Below are 14,046 nucleotides of genomic sequence, written 5' to 3' on the forward strand. Positions count from 1 at the left end.
AAAGCAGCTTGGGCAAGGTCACACAGCTCTTCAGAAGAGCTGGAGTTCCAATTCATGGCCTTCTGAATCAAGAACCTAAGCTCCTTCCTGCTGTGCTCTGCCTAAGTGGCCCAGGGTGGCCCAGGACAGTCTGGGCTTACACTTGTCATAACCAGATACATTTAGTGTAATTATTTAAAATGTTCCCTTTGGAAGAAGGAGCAAATCTTCCATACAGAAGAATTTTAAATAACATAGGTAGATATTTCCCCCTCCAAAAGGTTTAGCTGAAATCCAGACCCTTCTCCCTCTTGAGTGTGGGCTACACTGAGTGTCTGAATTCCAAAGGATGGAGCAGGAAAAGAGGAAATAGTAACTGTACATCAGAGAAATCTGGCCGACCCACCTTAGCCAAGTGATCAAAGTTAACATCTTCAGTTTATGAGAAACATATCAGACAAACCCAAATTGAGGGACACTCTACAAACTATCTCACCAGTACTCCTCAAAACTGTTGCGCTGGGCGTGCTGGCTCACACCTGTAATACGAGCACTTTGGAAGGCCAAAGCAGGAGGATCACTGGAGGCCAGGAGTTCGAGAACAGCCTGGCCAACATGGCAAGACCCCGTCTCTATTAAAAATACAAAAATTAACCAGGTGTGGTGGTGCACACCTGTGGTCCCAGCTACTTTGGTGACTGAGGCACAAGAATCACTTGAACCTCAGGAGACAGAGGTTTCAGTGAGCCAAGATGACGCCACTGCACTACAGCCTGGGCAACACAGCGAGATCCTGCCTCAAAAAAAAAGAGAAAACAACAACAACAACAACAGTCAAGGACACACAAAAAAAGCAAAGAATGAGAAACTATCACAGACCAAAGGGAACCAAGGAGACCTGACAACTAAATGCAGTGTATGATCCTTCATGAAATCCTGAAGCAGAAAGAAGACATTCATGGAAAAACTAGTGAAACGCAAACAAAGTCTGGAGTTCAGTGAAGAGTAACGTGCCATGTTGGTTTTGACAAATGTATTATGATAACATAAGAAGTTAACAATAGGGGAAAATGGGTAGAGTGTATGGGAACTCTTTGTATTCTTTTTGGAACTTTTCTGTAAATCTAAAATTATTCCCACCTGAAAGTTTTATTTTTAAAAAGCGCTCCTTTACTCATAGAAGTGTTCAGGTTTAGACAATAAATTATATGAACACCTGGTCATAAGCCTGGTCCTGCCCGTCTTAGACCATTCGTGCCACTTTAACAGGATACCTGGGACTGGGTCATTTGTAGGGGAATTCTAAGGTCAAGGCACCAATGGGTTCAGTGTCTGGTGAGGCCCTTATCTTCCTCCAAGATGGCACCTTGCACACTACATACTCCAGAGGGGAGGAAGGCTGGATCCTCACACAGCAGAAGGTGGGAGTGCCAAGAGACAAAAAGGGGTCAAACTCACCCTTTTATAAGGGATTTAATTCCACTCATGAGGATGAATTACCTCTCAAAGATTAGTCTCAGAACTAATCACCTCTCAAAAGTCCCACATCTTAATGTTACAATGACAATTAAATTTCAACATGAGTTTTGGAGGGGATAAACATTCAAACTATAGTCCTCTAACCAAGAAGTTTTCAGAAAATCACCCATACCTTCTGTCCCTTTTAGTGATGCCAACTGCTCACACCTTTATAGCAGTGTGAAGGTTACAAAGTTTAGCATTAGCAAGACGTGCTAGTTAAAGTTTTTGAATCAGAAAGCTAGAGGCTGACATCTGGGTTCTCCTACTTGCTTGCCAGGTAGTCTTGGGCATGTTACATTCGTTCCCTGGGCCTCAGTTTCCACATCTGTAAAATGAATTCATTGTATGATGACAATGACGAGTCATATTTATGAAGCCATGTCTGGTGTCCAGCACTGTGGTGGTGACTGTGATGGGCTGCCCAGACTCCCCTTCAGAGCTGACGGACTTATTTTTCCCACTCCCAGCTACTCAGAGAGTTGCCAGCTGTCAGCCCTCTCCAGGGATTGCCCTTGGCTGAAGAGAGCTGTCCAGCCCCAGTCAAGCCTCCTTCTGGAGGGTAGCCTGCATACAAATGCGGAGAGTATAAAAGATCCAGCTCCCTCATCCCAACTTGGGATGACTGTGAAGGTCATCTCCACTGCAGAGCATCCCTTACGGTTGGCTGAGGCTTTCCTGAGACTGCATTGCAACCCAGTGTCTCCCACCGCCCAGTCCGGCCTTCTTTCCCTCCCCACAGTGTTGATCCTGAGAGTGCTCCCTATACATTTCCTGCATGTTAATCTTCATCTCAAAGTCTGCTTCCCGGGGAACTCACCCCACAAGAGGATTGTGAGCCACCTGACCTGTACTGTCTTTCCTAACCCTTAGACCAACTTGTCTTTATAGATGAGATCATTGAGATTAGAGAAGAAAATGGATCTGGCCAAGGACATACAACTAAGAAATGGTGGTGCCACAGATGGAGAAACTGACACTCAGACAGGCCACTGATCTGCCCAGGTCAATGAGCTAAAAAATGGCAGGGCCAGGATTTGGCCATAGGCCTGCTTAACTCTGAAGACCATGTGCCCAGTCTCTGGCCCAGGCCATTTACATCCCCAGGAGAACTGCTACAGTCCCAGGACAGGTGAGTGCCTTTTACCACCCTCCTGCCAGACCACACTGCTGCTGTCCCTGCAGCTCGCTCCAGATTTGTAAAATGAGAATAAGAATAGTATCTACCTCTCCAGGACCTTGTAAGATTAAATGAGTTAATATAGGTAAAGACCTCAGAAGAGTGACTGGCACATACAGAATCCTATTTAAGCGGTGGGTTAAAAACAAATCATGTAAGTCATGTAAAGCTGCATCTGTGATGCACTCTAAGGACAGAACGGCGGCTGGCGATGGACCTCATCAGCTCTCTAAGGGAGTCGGGCTTGACCTGAGCTCTGAAGGAGGAGTAGAGGTTAAGTGGGTGGCAAAGGAACCAGTATGAACAAAATCTCTGTGACAAGAGGAACTAAAGAAGGAAGAACTAGCATAGAGGGGACAAATATCCAGGCTCAGGGAAAGAATGATAAGAAATAAGGCTGGGTAGGAGGGTGGGAACCTGATTATAAAAGGCCACTCGCTAACTGGGTGATTTTGGACAAGTCACCTTATCTCTCTGAGCTTCACTTAGCTCATCTGCAAAACAGAAGTAAACATAGTACCTATCATAAGGTTGTTAAAGGGACTGAGTGAGTCAGTATTTGTGAACCACTTAAAATTGTCTTGTACCTAGTAGGTGCCATAAATGTTTGGAGACAACATTAGAACTTTATCTGAAGTACAATGAGAAGACTTAAAGGGGTTTGAATGTAGATGATAGGGTGCGTGTTTAGTAGATGGGAGGGTGGATGGATGCATGGGCAGATGGATAGGTGGGGGGAGGTGAATGAATAGAAGTTTGGTTGAGTGATAGAGGTGGCTGGCTGGATGGTTGGATGACCGGGTGGATGGGCAGGAGTGGAGGTTGTTCTAATGGACAAAAGTGTCGCTGGGTGGATAAATGCAAGTACTTGAGTGAATGGATGAGTGGCTGGATGTTAAGATGGGTGGCCAGGGAGCTGGAAGCAGCTGAGTGAATGCAGGTGATTGGTGGGTGAGGAGACAGGTGTGTGGATTGAAAGGGTATCTATATGTTTGAATGGGCATCTGGGTAGTTGGATGGGTGGCTGAGTTAATGGATGGATGGTGATTAGCTGGTTGAGTAGGTAAAAGGATGAAAAATTGAGTAGGTTGGATGGAATAGATGAGTAAATTTTTGAGTGAATGGGTGGTTGTTTAGGTAGACGTTAGGCTGTTGTCCCGGTGGATGTTCAGGTGTGAGGGGGGACTGGAGGTGGTTGTGTGGGTGGAGGGGTTGTTCAGTGAGTGTTAGAGAAGTTAGTCAATGAAGGAATTGGGTGGATGTCTAGGTGGTTGACTGCGAGGTTGTATGGATAGATGGATGACTGGATGACTGGCTGGGTAAACAGGAAGTAGAATGGGTAGGGGAATGGAGTGGATAACTGGAGAGATGGTTGTTCGGGTGGATATTAGAAAGGTTGGGTGAGTGGTAGGGTTAAGTCAGCGGAGGGGCTGGGTGTAGCTGAGTGATGGATGGATGGATGGATGGATGGGTGAGTGAACAGGAGCCATCAGCTCCCGAAGCGCCTCCAATTAACTCCCTGAAGGTGATGGGGGTAAAAGAAGCAGAATCAGGCTTGGAGACAGGGCCTCCTAGGTTGCCCTGCCCCAAGACCCCCTTCCCCGACGGGAGGCGACCCCTCCCCACCCCCACCGCTGTCCTACCTGGAGGCGGCAATCTCGGCCTTCTGGCGCGCGATGGCAGCGGCGCGCTGGGCGCCCTCCACACTGTGCTCCACTTTCTGGCGGACCTTGTTGCTCTTGAGCTGCAGCATGCGGCGCTTGGTGCCCTTGACCAGCACGTTGTGGCGGTACTTGCCCTCCTCGCGGTGGCCGTCGGGCAGCGTGGTGCAGCCATAGCCGTGGCGCAGGTTGTCTAGCCACTCGCCCTCGTAGCGGAGGCCGCTGGAGCGTTCGCTCACGCCAAAGCCCGAGCGCTTGTCGTTCTTCCACTCGCCCATGTAGGTTTCGGTGGTGGTGGCGTCGATGTCGGCCTCGAAGGGTGTGGCCTCGTCGGCGCCCTCAGCGGCCTCTCCCAGGCTGGTGGTAGACGCGGCGTCGCTGGCGCCCGAGCTGAGGTCGCTCTTAAGGAAGCTGACACGGCTGCGCTGGCTGCCCAGGGACGTGCGCGACTCTGCGCGCCGCAGCTTGCCCAGCAGCGCGCCCCGCTGGAAGAGGCCGCCGCCCTTGGGCGCCCGCGCAGCCGCCTCGGGATTGGCCAGGAGGCTGAGCGCGAAGCCGCCGCGCGGGATGGCGGGCGAGGGCAGCGCGGGGCCGTCGGAGGCCGGCGAGGCTGGCGAGTCCGGGGCCACCGTGCCGTTGCTGTGCTCGCTGCGCAGGGACGACAGCGACGTGCGCAGCGGCGAGCGCACCACCACGGCCATCCCGTAGGGCACGCTCTGGCGCACTCCGTAGCCGTGGCGCATGCCATTGGTGAACTGGCCTTGGTACGTCCCTGCGGGCGAGGAGAGGGCGCGTCAGTAGGCAGAACGACGGATCCCCGCATGTGCACGGTGGCCTGGGAGGGCAAGGGCAGGAGTGGGCAAGGCGGGGTGGGACCAAGAGGCGCATGGCCGTCTGAGGGTCAGAGTGCACAGTGCTATGAGTGTTTGAGTCTGCTAGAGTGTGCAATAACACGAGTGGGTGAGCCAGGAGAAGCTTGCACGATGGTGGGAATATTTATGTTGGTGGGAACACGGCAGGGTCACAAGTCGTGAACGGATAAGCCAGTGAGTTGACATAGTAGTGTGAATGTTGGAGAGCATGGGTTTGTGTGTGTATTTGTGCAAGATCGTGTGTACAAGACACTTGTGGGTATGCATATCGGTGTCTTGTGATTATATAAGATCATGAGGCGGGGGAAGGTGGCTCATGCCTGTAATCTCAGCACTTTGGGAGACAGAGGCGGGTGGATTGCTTGAGCTCAGGAGTTCAAGACCAACCTGGGCAACATGGTGAAACCTCTCTCTACAAAAACATTAGCCAGGTGTGGTGGCATGCATCTGTGGTCCCAGTTACTAGAGAGGCTGAGGTGGGAGGATCACCTGAGCCCTGGAGGTTGAGGCTGCAGTGAGCCATGATTGTGCCACTGCACTCCAACCTGGGCTACAGACTGAGACCTTGTCTCTCACACACACACACACACACACACACATCATGTGTTGCAGGGCAGTGTGTGCACAGTGGGGTGAGTGCCTGAGATCTCATGGAGGTGACATTATGGATGTGTATGAGGTTCTGAGTGTGCAAGGCTATCAGAATGCCAAAGAACAAAGTAATACGTAGCACTCCAGGTTGAGTGTGTGAGGTGATGGGCATCAGTGAAACTGAGACACTGAGACCATATGAGACCATCTGGAGGAAGGCTAGTGGTGTATACAAGGTGTCGGCAACTTAGGCCCTGCATGTACACAAGTCCGTGAGCTCCTGGAATTGAGATGCTTTATGTAAGTAGCCATGCGAGTCTTACGTGCGTGGAGAGGCAGCAGAGGGTAGCGGTTCAGAGCACAGACTACAGAGCCAGGCTCCCTGGGTCCATATCCTGCCCCTGCCCTTACTAGCTATGTGACCTTGGGCAACTGACTTAACCTCCCTGTACCTTAGCTTCCTTATCTGCCAGAGGTAATAACTGCCTCTTACCTCCTAGGGTTTTTTTGAAGTTTAAACGAGTTAATGTCTCCAAAAAACTCTGAAAGCAAAGATATATGTGTGATACTGCGATTCTACAAAATTGTGCTCACGTGTGAGTCACCCGAGTTGTATGACAGGCTGATACACAGCTGCCAAAATAACTTCATCCTTCACCCCCATCCTGACATGTGGTTCTCCCAGGGCTCATCCAAAACCTTCTCCTATTCTCTCTAGATGATTGCATCATCTAGTGTTTTTAAACTGCCATTTATGTCCCGCTGACCCCATATATCCCCAATCCCTTCCCCTCCCCTCGGTAGCTCCAGATGTCACCTTGGAAATTTGTGTTCCCTTAGATAGTACACAGCCACCTCCAGCTCACATCTCCCCTCACTCACCCCCCACACACCTAGGCCACAGTTATGGTCTTCCTCTCCCACAGAAGTGCTGCTGAAAGGCAGTTCTCTGCCTTCATCTTTGTACCTCTAGCATGTAGAACAGTACCTGATACATAACGTTCACTGCACCGAAGGCAGAAATTCTGAAGCTTCTTTGTTTTAAACACAAGCTGATACGTTCTCCCTGGTTAACAAAAACCAATAGGTCTTCCTCCTAATAAATGTCCAGGAGCAAGATGGCTGAGTAGACAACCAAGGAAGGCACTCCTAAACTCACCCCAGCAGACCTGCTGTTGCACTGCTCTTCCCTCTTCCTGAAACTCTTTTCCTCCAGATATCCTTCAAGTCTTTGCTCAATGAGACCTACTTTGACCCCCAGTGATGGCTAATACTGAGTGTCAACTTGATTGGATTGAAGGATGCAAAGTATTGATCCTGGGTGTATCTGTGAGGGTGTTGCCAAAGGAGATTAACATTTGAGGCAGTGGGCTGGGGAAGGTGGACCCACCCTTAATCTGGGTGGGCACCATCTAACCAGCTGCCAGCAAATATAAAGCAGGCAGAAAAATGTGAAAAGGCTAGACTGGCTTAGCCTCCCAGCCTACATCTTCCTCCCATGCTGGATGCTTCCTGCCCTTGAACATTGGACTCCAAGTTCTTCTGCTTTGGGGCTTGGACTGGCTTCCTTGCTCTTCAGCTTGTGGATAGCCCATTGTGGGACCTTGTGATTGTGTGAGTTAATAATCCTTAATAAACTTTCTGACTGGGTGCGGTGGCTCACGCCTGTAATCTCAGCACTTTGGGAGGCCGAGATGGGTGGATCACGAGGTCAGGAGATCGAGACCATCCTGGCTAACATGGTGAAACCCCGTCTCTACTAAAAATACAAAAAATTAGACAGGCGTGGTGGCGGGCGCCTGTAGTCCCAGCTACTCTGGAGGCTGAGGCAGGAGAATGGTGTGAACTCGGGAGATAGAGCTTGCAGTGAGCCGAGATGGCACCACTGCACTCCAGCCTGGGCAACAGAGCGAGACTCCATCTTGAAAAATAAATAAATAAATAAAATAAACTTTCATATACATATGTATCTCCTATTAGATCTGTCTGTCTAGAGAACCCTGACGAAAATACCACCCTGTTTAAAATTGCAATCTGCTTATTTCACATTGTGTGCCTTTATCAAAACATCTCATATATCCCATAAATATTTCATATATACATCTATTATGAACCCACAACATTTCTTCCAAAATTGCAATCTGCCTGCACCCCCACCACCCTGCTCACTTATCTACTTTTCCTTATTTTTCCTGTAGCACATATCACCTTCTAACATACCATATGACTTACTTATTACATTAATTGCTTTTCTCCCTCTGCTAAAATGGAAGCTCCATGAGGGCAGGGATCTTTTCTATTTTGTTCTTGGATGGATTCCAGAACCTGGAACAGTGCCTGGTACACACAGGTGCTCCGTTAATATCTGCAAAATGGCTGACTGACTAAACCTGTTCAAAAATTCCATCTCATTGGGTGACCTTGGCAATTCCTTTTCTTAACGCCTCCATTGTCTGCCTGTCAATGATGTGTTGGGTGAAGAGCTCTCCAAGGCTGGACCTAACTCTGAGATGCTGAGCTTCTAGGAATTGTTGCACTGTGACTCTGGAGGCGAAGGAGGGCACATCTAGATGCTTCCACACTGCCTGGTCCCTCCCAGCACACACACTGAGCTCAAGATCCCACTTCTACCCCACCCTACCCCTTCTGCATGAAGAGCCCCCATTAAGGATCCAGAACCCCCATTAAGGATCATGTACAATGCTCACTAAACCTCTCGACAGTCCTGTGAGGTGGGTTCCATGATAATGCTCATTTCCAGGAGGATGCTGGTGATATGAGAGGTTAAGCAATTTGACCAAGGAAATGGGATCCAAGCCTAAGTTGGTCTGATGCCACAGTGTATGCTGCGAGCCCATGGCTCTTAATCCTGGTGTGCATTAGAAGCACCAATGAAACTTTAAAAAGAGAACAACTGATCCTTGGGCTTCACCACCATCAATTCCAGTTTATTCTGTTGGAGAAGGTCCCTAGTCCTTCCAGCCCCTCTGGACAGCAAGAAAGAACAGCCAGGAGGGAGAGACACCTGGGCTCTGTTCCCTTCAATGACCAGCCTCAGAAAACCAAGGATCATGGAATATCAGCACTAAAAGGGCTAAAGAGCAATGGAGAGAGACAGAAATGGAGAAGAAAGCATTGTGCATGATCTCATAGAGGAAGAGGCAAATATGACCTCTATTTCATAGGTAGATTGATGTTCAGAGAAGTTATGTGACTTGCCCAACGTCACACAGTGAGAAAGGAGCAGAACTGGGATTTGAACTAAGGTCCAACTTAAGCTAAGGAAGTGGGAAATGGGATTGTGTGGCAGGTGCAATGAACAGAAATATAAGAATGTGGTATAGCAGATGAAAAATGGGAAGTTGGATAAATGGGAAACCAATAGGTCGCATTTCCCAAGCTCATTCACATATGATCCCATTGGATGGAGGCTGAGGACAGAATGGAATGTGGAATCAACCTGGCTTTGAATATCATCTAAGCTGGGGAACCTTGGGCAAGTTCCTTCTTTTGATTCTCAGTTTTGTTTTGTTTTGTTTTTGTTTTTATTTTTATTTTTTGAGACGGAGTCTCGCTCTGTCGCCCAGGCTTGAGTACAGTGGCGCCATCTCGGTTCACTGCAAGCTCAGCCTCCCAGGTTCACGCCATTCTCCTGCCTCAGCCTCCAGAGTAGCTGGGACTACGGGCGCCCGCCACCACGCCCAGCTAATTTTTTGTATTTTTATTAGAGACGGGGTTTCACTGTGTTAGCCAGGATGGTCTCGATCTCCTGACCTCGTGATACGCCCGCCTCGGCCTCCCAAAGTGCTGGGATTACAGGCATGAGCCACCGCGCCCGGCCTTGATTCTCAGTTTTTTTATCTGGAAAATGGAAAAGTAATATCCACTTTCCAGGGGTCTTTTGAGGATTAAAAATGAGACAACAAAAACTGGAAACAACTCAAGTATCAATCAGCTGGTACAAGGATAAACTAACACAGTGAAGTGCTAGGCAGCAGGAAGAGAGAGCAGGCTACTGTTACATACAGCACATGAATGGGTCTCCAAAACATGCTAAATGAACAAAGCTAGAGATGAAAGCTGTGTGATTCCAGTTACATGAAAGTCTCATAAAAAAAAAACAAACCTATAGTGCCAGAAAGTGGATCTGTGGTTGCCAGGGACTGAGTGTGGAAGGAATCGAATGCAGAAGGGCACAGGGAAACTTTCTGAGTTGATGGAAATATTCTGCCTCTTTTTTTCTTTTTTGGTGGGGGAGGGAGGTTGGGGGATGGAGTTTTGCTCTTGTCACCCAGGCTGGAGTGCAATGGGTATGATCTCGGCTCACTGCAACCTCCGCCTCCTGGGTTCAAGTGATTCTCCTGCCTCAGCCTCCTGAGTAGCTGGGATTACAGGCATGCGCCACCACCCCCAGCTAATTTTTGTATTTTTAGTAGAGATGGGGTTTCACCATGTTGGCTAGGCTGGTCTCGAACTCCTGACCTCAGGTGATCCACCCACCTCGGGCTCCCAAAGTGTTGGGATTGCAGGAGTGAGCTACTGCGCCTGGCCAAATGTTCTGCATTTTGATTGTGCTGATGGTTTACACTAGTGTGTACATCTGTCACACCCGTACATTTCAAATGCATTTTATCCTATGGAAATTACGCCTTGATAAAGTTGAGTTTGTAATGTAAATAAATAAATTGTAAAGAAGTTTTTCAGAAAAACAAACACACAAACAAACCCAGCATAGCATTCTGCAAATATCTGTCAGGAAAGTTGTCAGCTGTACTTTCCAAATGAATCCAGAATCCAGCCGCTTCTCACCACCTCCACTTCGACTAGATGGTGGTCTGTGCCACCGTTCTCTCTCACCTGGATTTTCATAGTCACTGCCACACTGGTCTGCTGATTCCACCCGTGCCTCTCTATCCATCCCTAACACAGCAATCAGAGGGATTTTGTTCACATGTATTAAGTTAGATCACGACACTGCACTTTCCCTTCTCACTCAGAAGAAAAGCTGAAGTCCTTAGTGACCCACAGGCCTTACCTGACTTCATCCCCATCACTCCTCTGTGCTCCTCTCCCCGCATCCTCCCCTTTCCCTCCCTCCACTCTTGCCACAAAGGCTGCTTTGCTGCCACACAGGAGCCATGGAGCCACCTCAGGACCTTGGTATTGCTGTTCCCTCTACCTGTAATGCCCTTCCTCCAGATACCTACATGGTTCACCCTCTTGCCATCTTCAAGCCTTTACTCAAATGTCATCTTCTCAGCAAAGCCACCCGTGACTACCCTATTTAAGATTCAACCCCTGCCCAAGGTCTTCTATCTCCCTACCTTGCTTTATTTTTCCTAGAGCATATCTAATGCGACATACATTTTGCTTCTTCTTGTGTTATTAACCATCCCCCTCACTGGCATGCGAGCTCCTTAAAGGCAAGGATTATTTTCTTTTTTTATTCACGGTGGTATCCTCAGTGCCTTGAACTGTGCCAAATAGGTACTCAGTAAATATGTGCTGGATGAATGAATGAGTAAATGAACAGCAGGCATTCCACAACTGTTTATTCTCTTCTTTCTGTTTTGTCCATCTGCAAACAGCTCTGTGGAAATAACAGCTCTGGGGAGGTATTTTATGGTTCCTGTTTTACAGATGAGAAAAAACTAAAGCCTATCAAGGACAAAGGACTCATCCAAGATGACACAGCTAATAAATATGCCAGAGCCAAACTCACATCCATGTCTGGCTATGCTCCTCTACTTCTCAGAAGAAATAAGAAAAAAAAATGAAAGGGGAAAGTGAACAGGCAGAGAGCAGAGAAGATGGTAAACTGGGAGAAAGAGAGAAGAAATCTAATCTCTGGGTTGGACAACTTTATGAAATTAAATCAACCAACCTACCTTTAGCTTCAGTTTGGCATGAGTTGGGCTGACGTGGTCCCTTTAAGCCCAAGAAAAACTGAGATTGCAACAGGAGAGCAGCTCTTGGCCACCAGTTGGGAAGGAAACAGTCAGGCTATATTAGGAAACTTACAAGCGAATGGCAAGAGGCACAGACACCCAGGGGAGGCTGGGAGTGACAGGGCCCTGGGAAGGGGAAAAACCGACTCCTGAGGCCACCCCTGGTCCGAATCTCTCCAAGACAGGACAGTTCTCCCTGGGGACAGGAACAATGCATCTGCAGAGGGAGAGAGGGAGGCCCTTGTCCGTGGCCACCTGGCTGAGAGAGGCCGTCTGCAGAAGGAGGGGCTCCAATACCCTTTGGGCTGCCTCCTCACTGAGCTTTGTAAACCCTGCAGGGCTTCCCACTGCCCCAAAGGAAAGGATCAAGATCCCCAACTGCCTACAAAACCTGGCAGGGGCTGCCCCTGCCACCTCCCCTGCCTCATCTTGGACTGCTCACCACTCACACTTGCCTTCCCACCTTGGGGCCTTTGCACAAGCTTTCCCCATTTTTTTGCGTGCTCTTCTCTTCCTTCTTCCCCTGGCCAACTTCTATTGACAGTTCAAGCTTTGGCTTAAACGTGACTTCATCCAGGAAGATTTCTTGAGTCCCGTTCCCTGAGTGCTGCCAGAAACAGCCACACGTTATCATGTCATCCATTTTTCTTAGCACTTTTCACAGGTGCCATTTGTTCACCGTAAGCCTTCCCTGCTTGTCTTTGACTTCCAAGAGGGAGGAAGCTTTGTCTACCTTATTCTTGCTAAGATCCTGCCATCTAGCACAATTCCCAGGCCCAAGGAAATCCTTGGTAAACATCCAGTGATTTTTCGACTCTTTTCCTGAATGACAGTCTTATGTCTTTTGAGGGGCAGGAAACCCATCTCTTTTCCCTCATGACTCAGTATGCAGTAGGTGCTCAGTAGTGGACAGCAGTGGCTGCCAAGGGTGTTCAGGTCCAGATTCAGCAGTTCAAGCCCTAGGAGTTATTAGTGTACATGTAAAATCCTGGTGAAGGCCATAACCATGGCAAAAATAAGGTCCTGTCCCCCGCACAGAACTCCTGAAATTAATAAAACCTAAATACAGCCTTCTTGCAGTTGCTTTCCTGGTGAGTGTAGAATAACAGGGATTTAAATCTAAACTCTGACGTTGAATAGTTCTAAGACATGCATAAACTATTTAAGCCTGCAGAGCCTCAGTTTGTCCTTCTGTAAAATGGAAATTATGATACCTACTTCATCTGGTTGTTCATACAACCCTTTGCATTTGACAAGCTAGATGAAGAACATGCATTCTTCTAGCTAGGTGCTGGGATACAGTCGTGAACTAAGTGGACATGATCCCTGCCAGCAAGGGGCTTAGAGTCTTGTGCCAGGGATAGACTAAATTTCATTAACCAATCACAGAAATAAATGCAGCCACGGCAGTAGTCCAGATGAGAGGTGATGCCCCAGGTCTTGAGTGGCAGGGAGTGGGGAGGGTGGGTTGAAGATTAAATGAACTATGTGTGAGGCAGCTAGCTCAGTGCCTAGTGTATAGTAAGTGTTCAATAAACGCTAGATTTTTGACAGATCAGAGTCTTTGCCCAGAAAGGATTAACTGGAAAGATGAAAAGGAGCCACAGAAGACAGAGCGAGCTCAAGAAGAAAATGAGACCAGCTCCAATTTTCTGCCCAGGTCCAGTTGTTTGTAAGAAAGCATGTCTGTGCTCTGGAATACTCAGATTTTGCTGGTTGGGGCACACCCCTGACTCATGGAGAAGGCCTCAGAGTTTCTGACCTTAGGAGGCAGAAAATGTTGGGATCTGTTCATTCACCTCCATGCTCCTAAACACATACCACAGTATAGTTTCTGGCAGCCATATCTACAGTACAAGATCCCCTTTCCTGGAGAGAGATTATGACTTAATTGCTCTGGATATTGGATATTTTTTAAAGTAACCCAGATGATTCTAATGTGCAGGCTGGGTTGGGAGCTGTAAACTCTCCCCACTGGCCTCCCATCAACCATCATGCTCCATTGCTTCTGTCAAACCTGCTACCTTATCTGGGCACGGTGGCCCGCGGCTGTAATCCCAGCACTTTGGGAGGCTGAGGCAGGTGGATCACTTGAGGCCAGGAGTTCGAGACCAGCCTGGCTAACATAGCGAAACTCCGCCCCTATTAGCAATACAAAAATTAGCTAGGGATGGTGGCGCACACCTGTAATCCCAGCTACTCGGGAGGCTGAGGCAGGAGAATCGCTTGAACCCAGGAGGCAGAGGTTGCAGTGAGCCGAGATGGCACCACTGCACTCCAGCCTGGGAGACACAGTG

At 48.5% G+C, this 14,046-nt stretch overlaps 1 protein-coding gene across 1 annotated transcript in view; it reads right to left on the reverse strand.

Moving 5' to 3' along the window:
- JPH2 (junctophilin 2) overlaps window positions 1-14,046 on the reverse strand; it is a 78,348-nt gene that overhangs the window by 41,926 nt on the left and 22,376 nt on the right. The window contains exon 2 of the mRNA XM_003904716.5: window positions 4,321-5,110. Coding sequence (XP_003904765.1) covers window positions 4,321-5,110 — 790 coding nt within the window. The remainder of the gene's footprint in view (window positions 1-4,320; window positions 5,111-14,046) is intronic.

Source organism: Papio anubis, chromosome 16 (assembly GCF_008728515.1).
Source record: "Papio anubis isolate 15944 chromosome 16, Panubis1.0, whole genome shotgun sequence".
Lineage (NCBI taxonomy): Eukaryota > Metazoa > Chordata > Mammalia > Primates > Cercopithecidae > Papio > Papio anubis.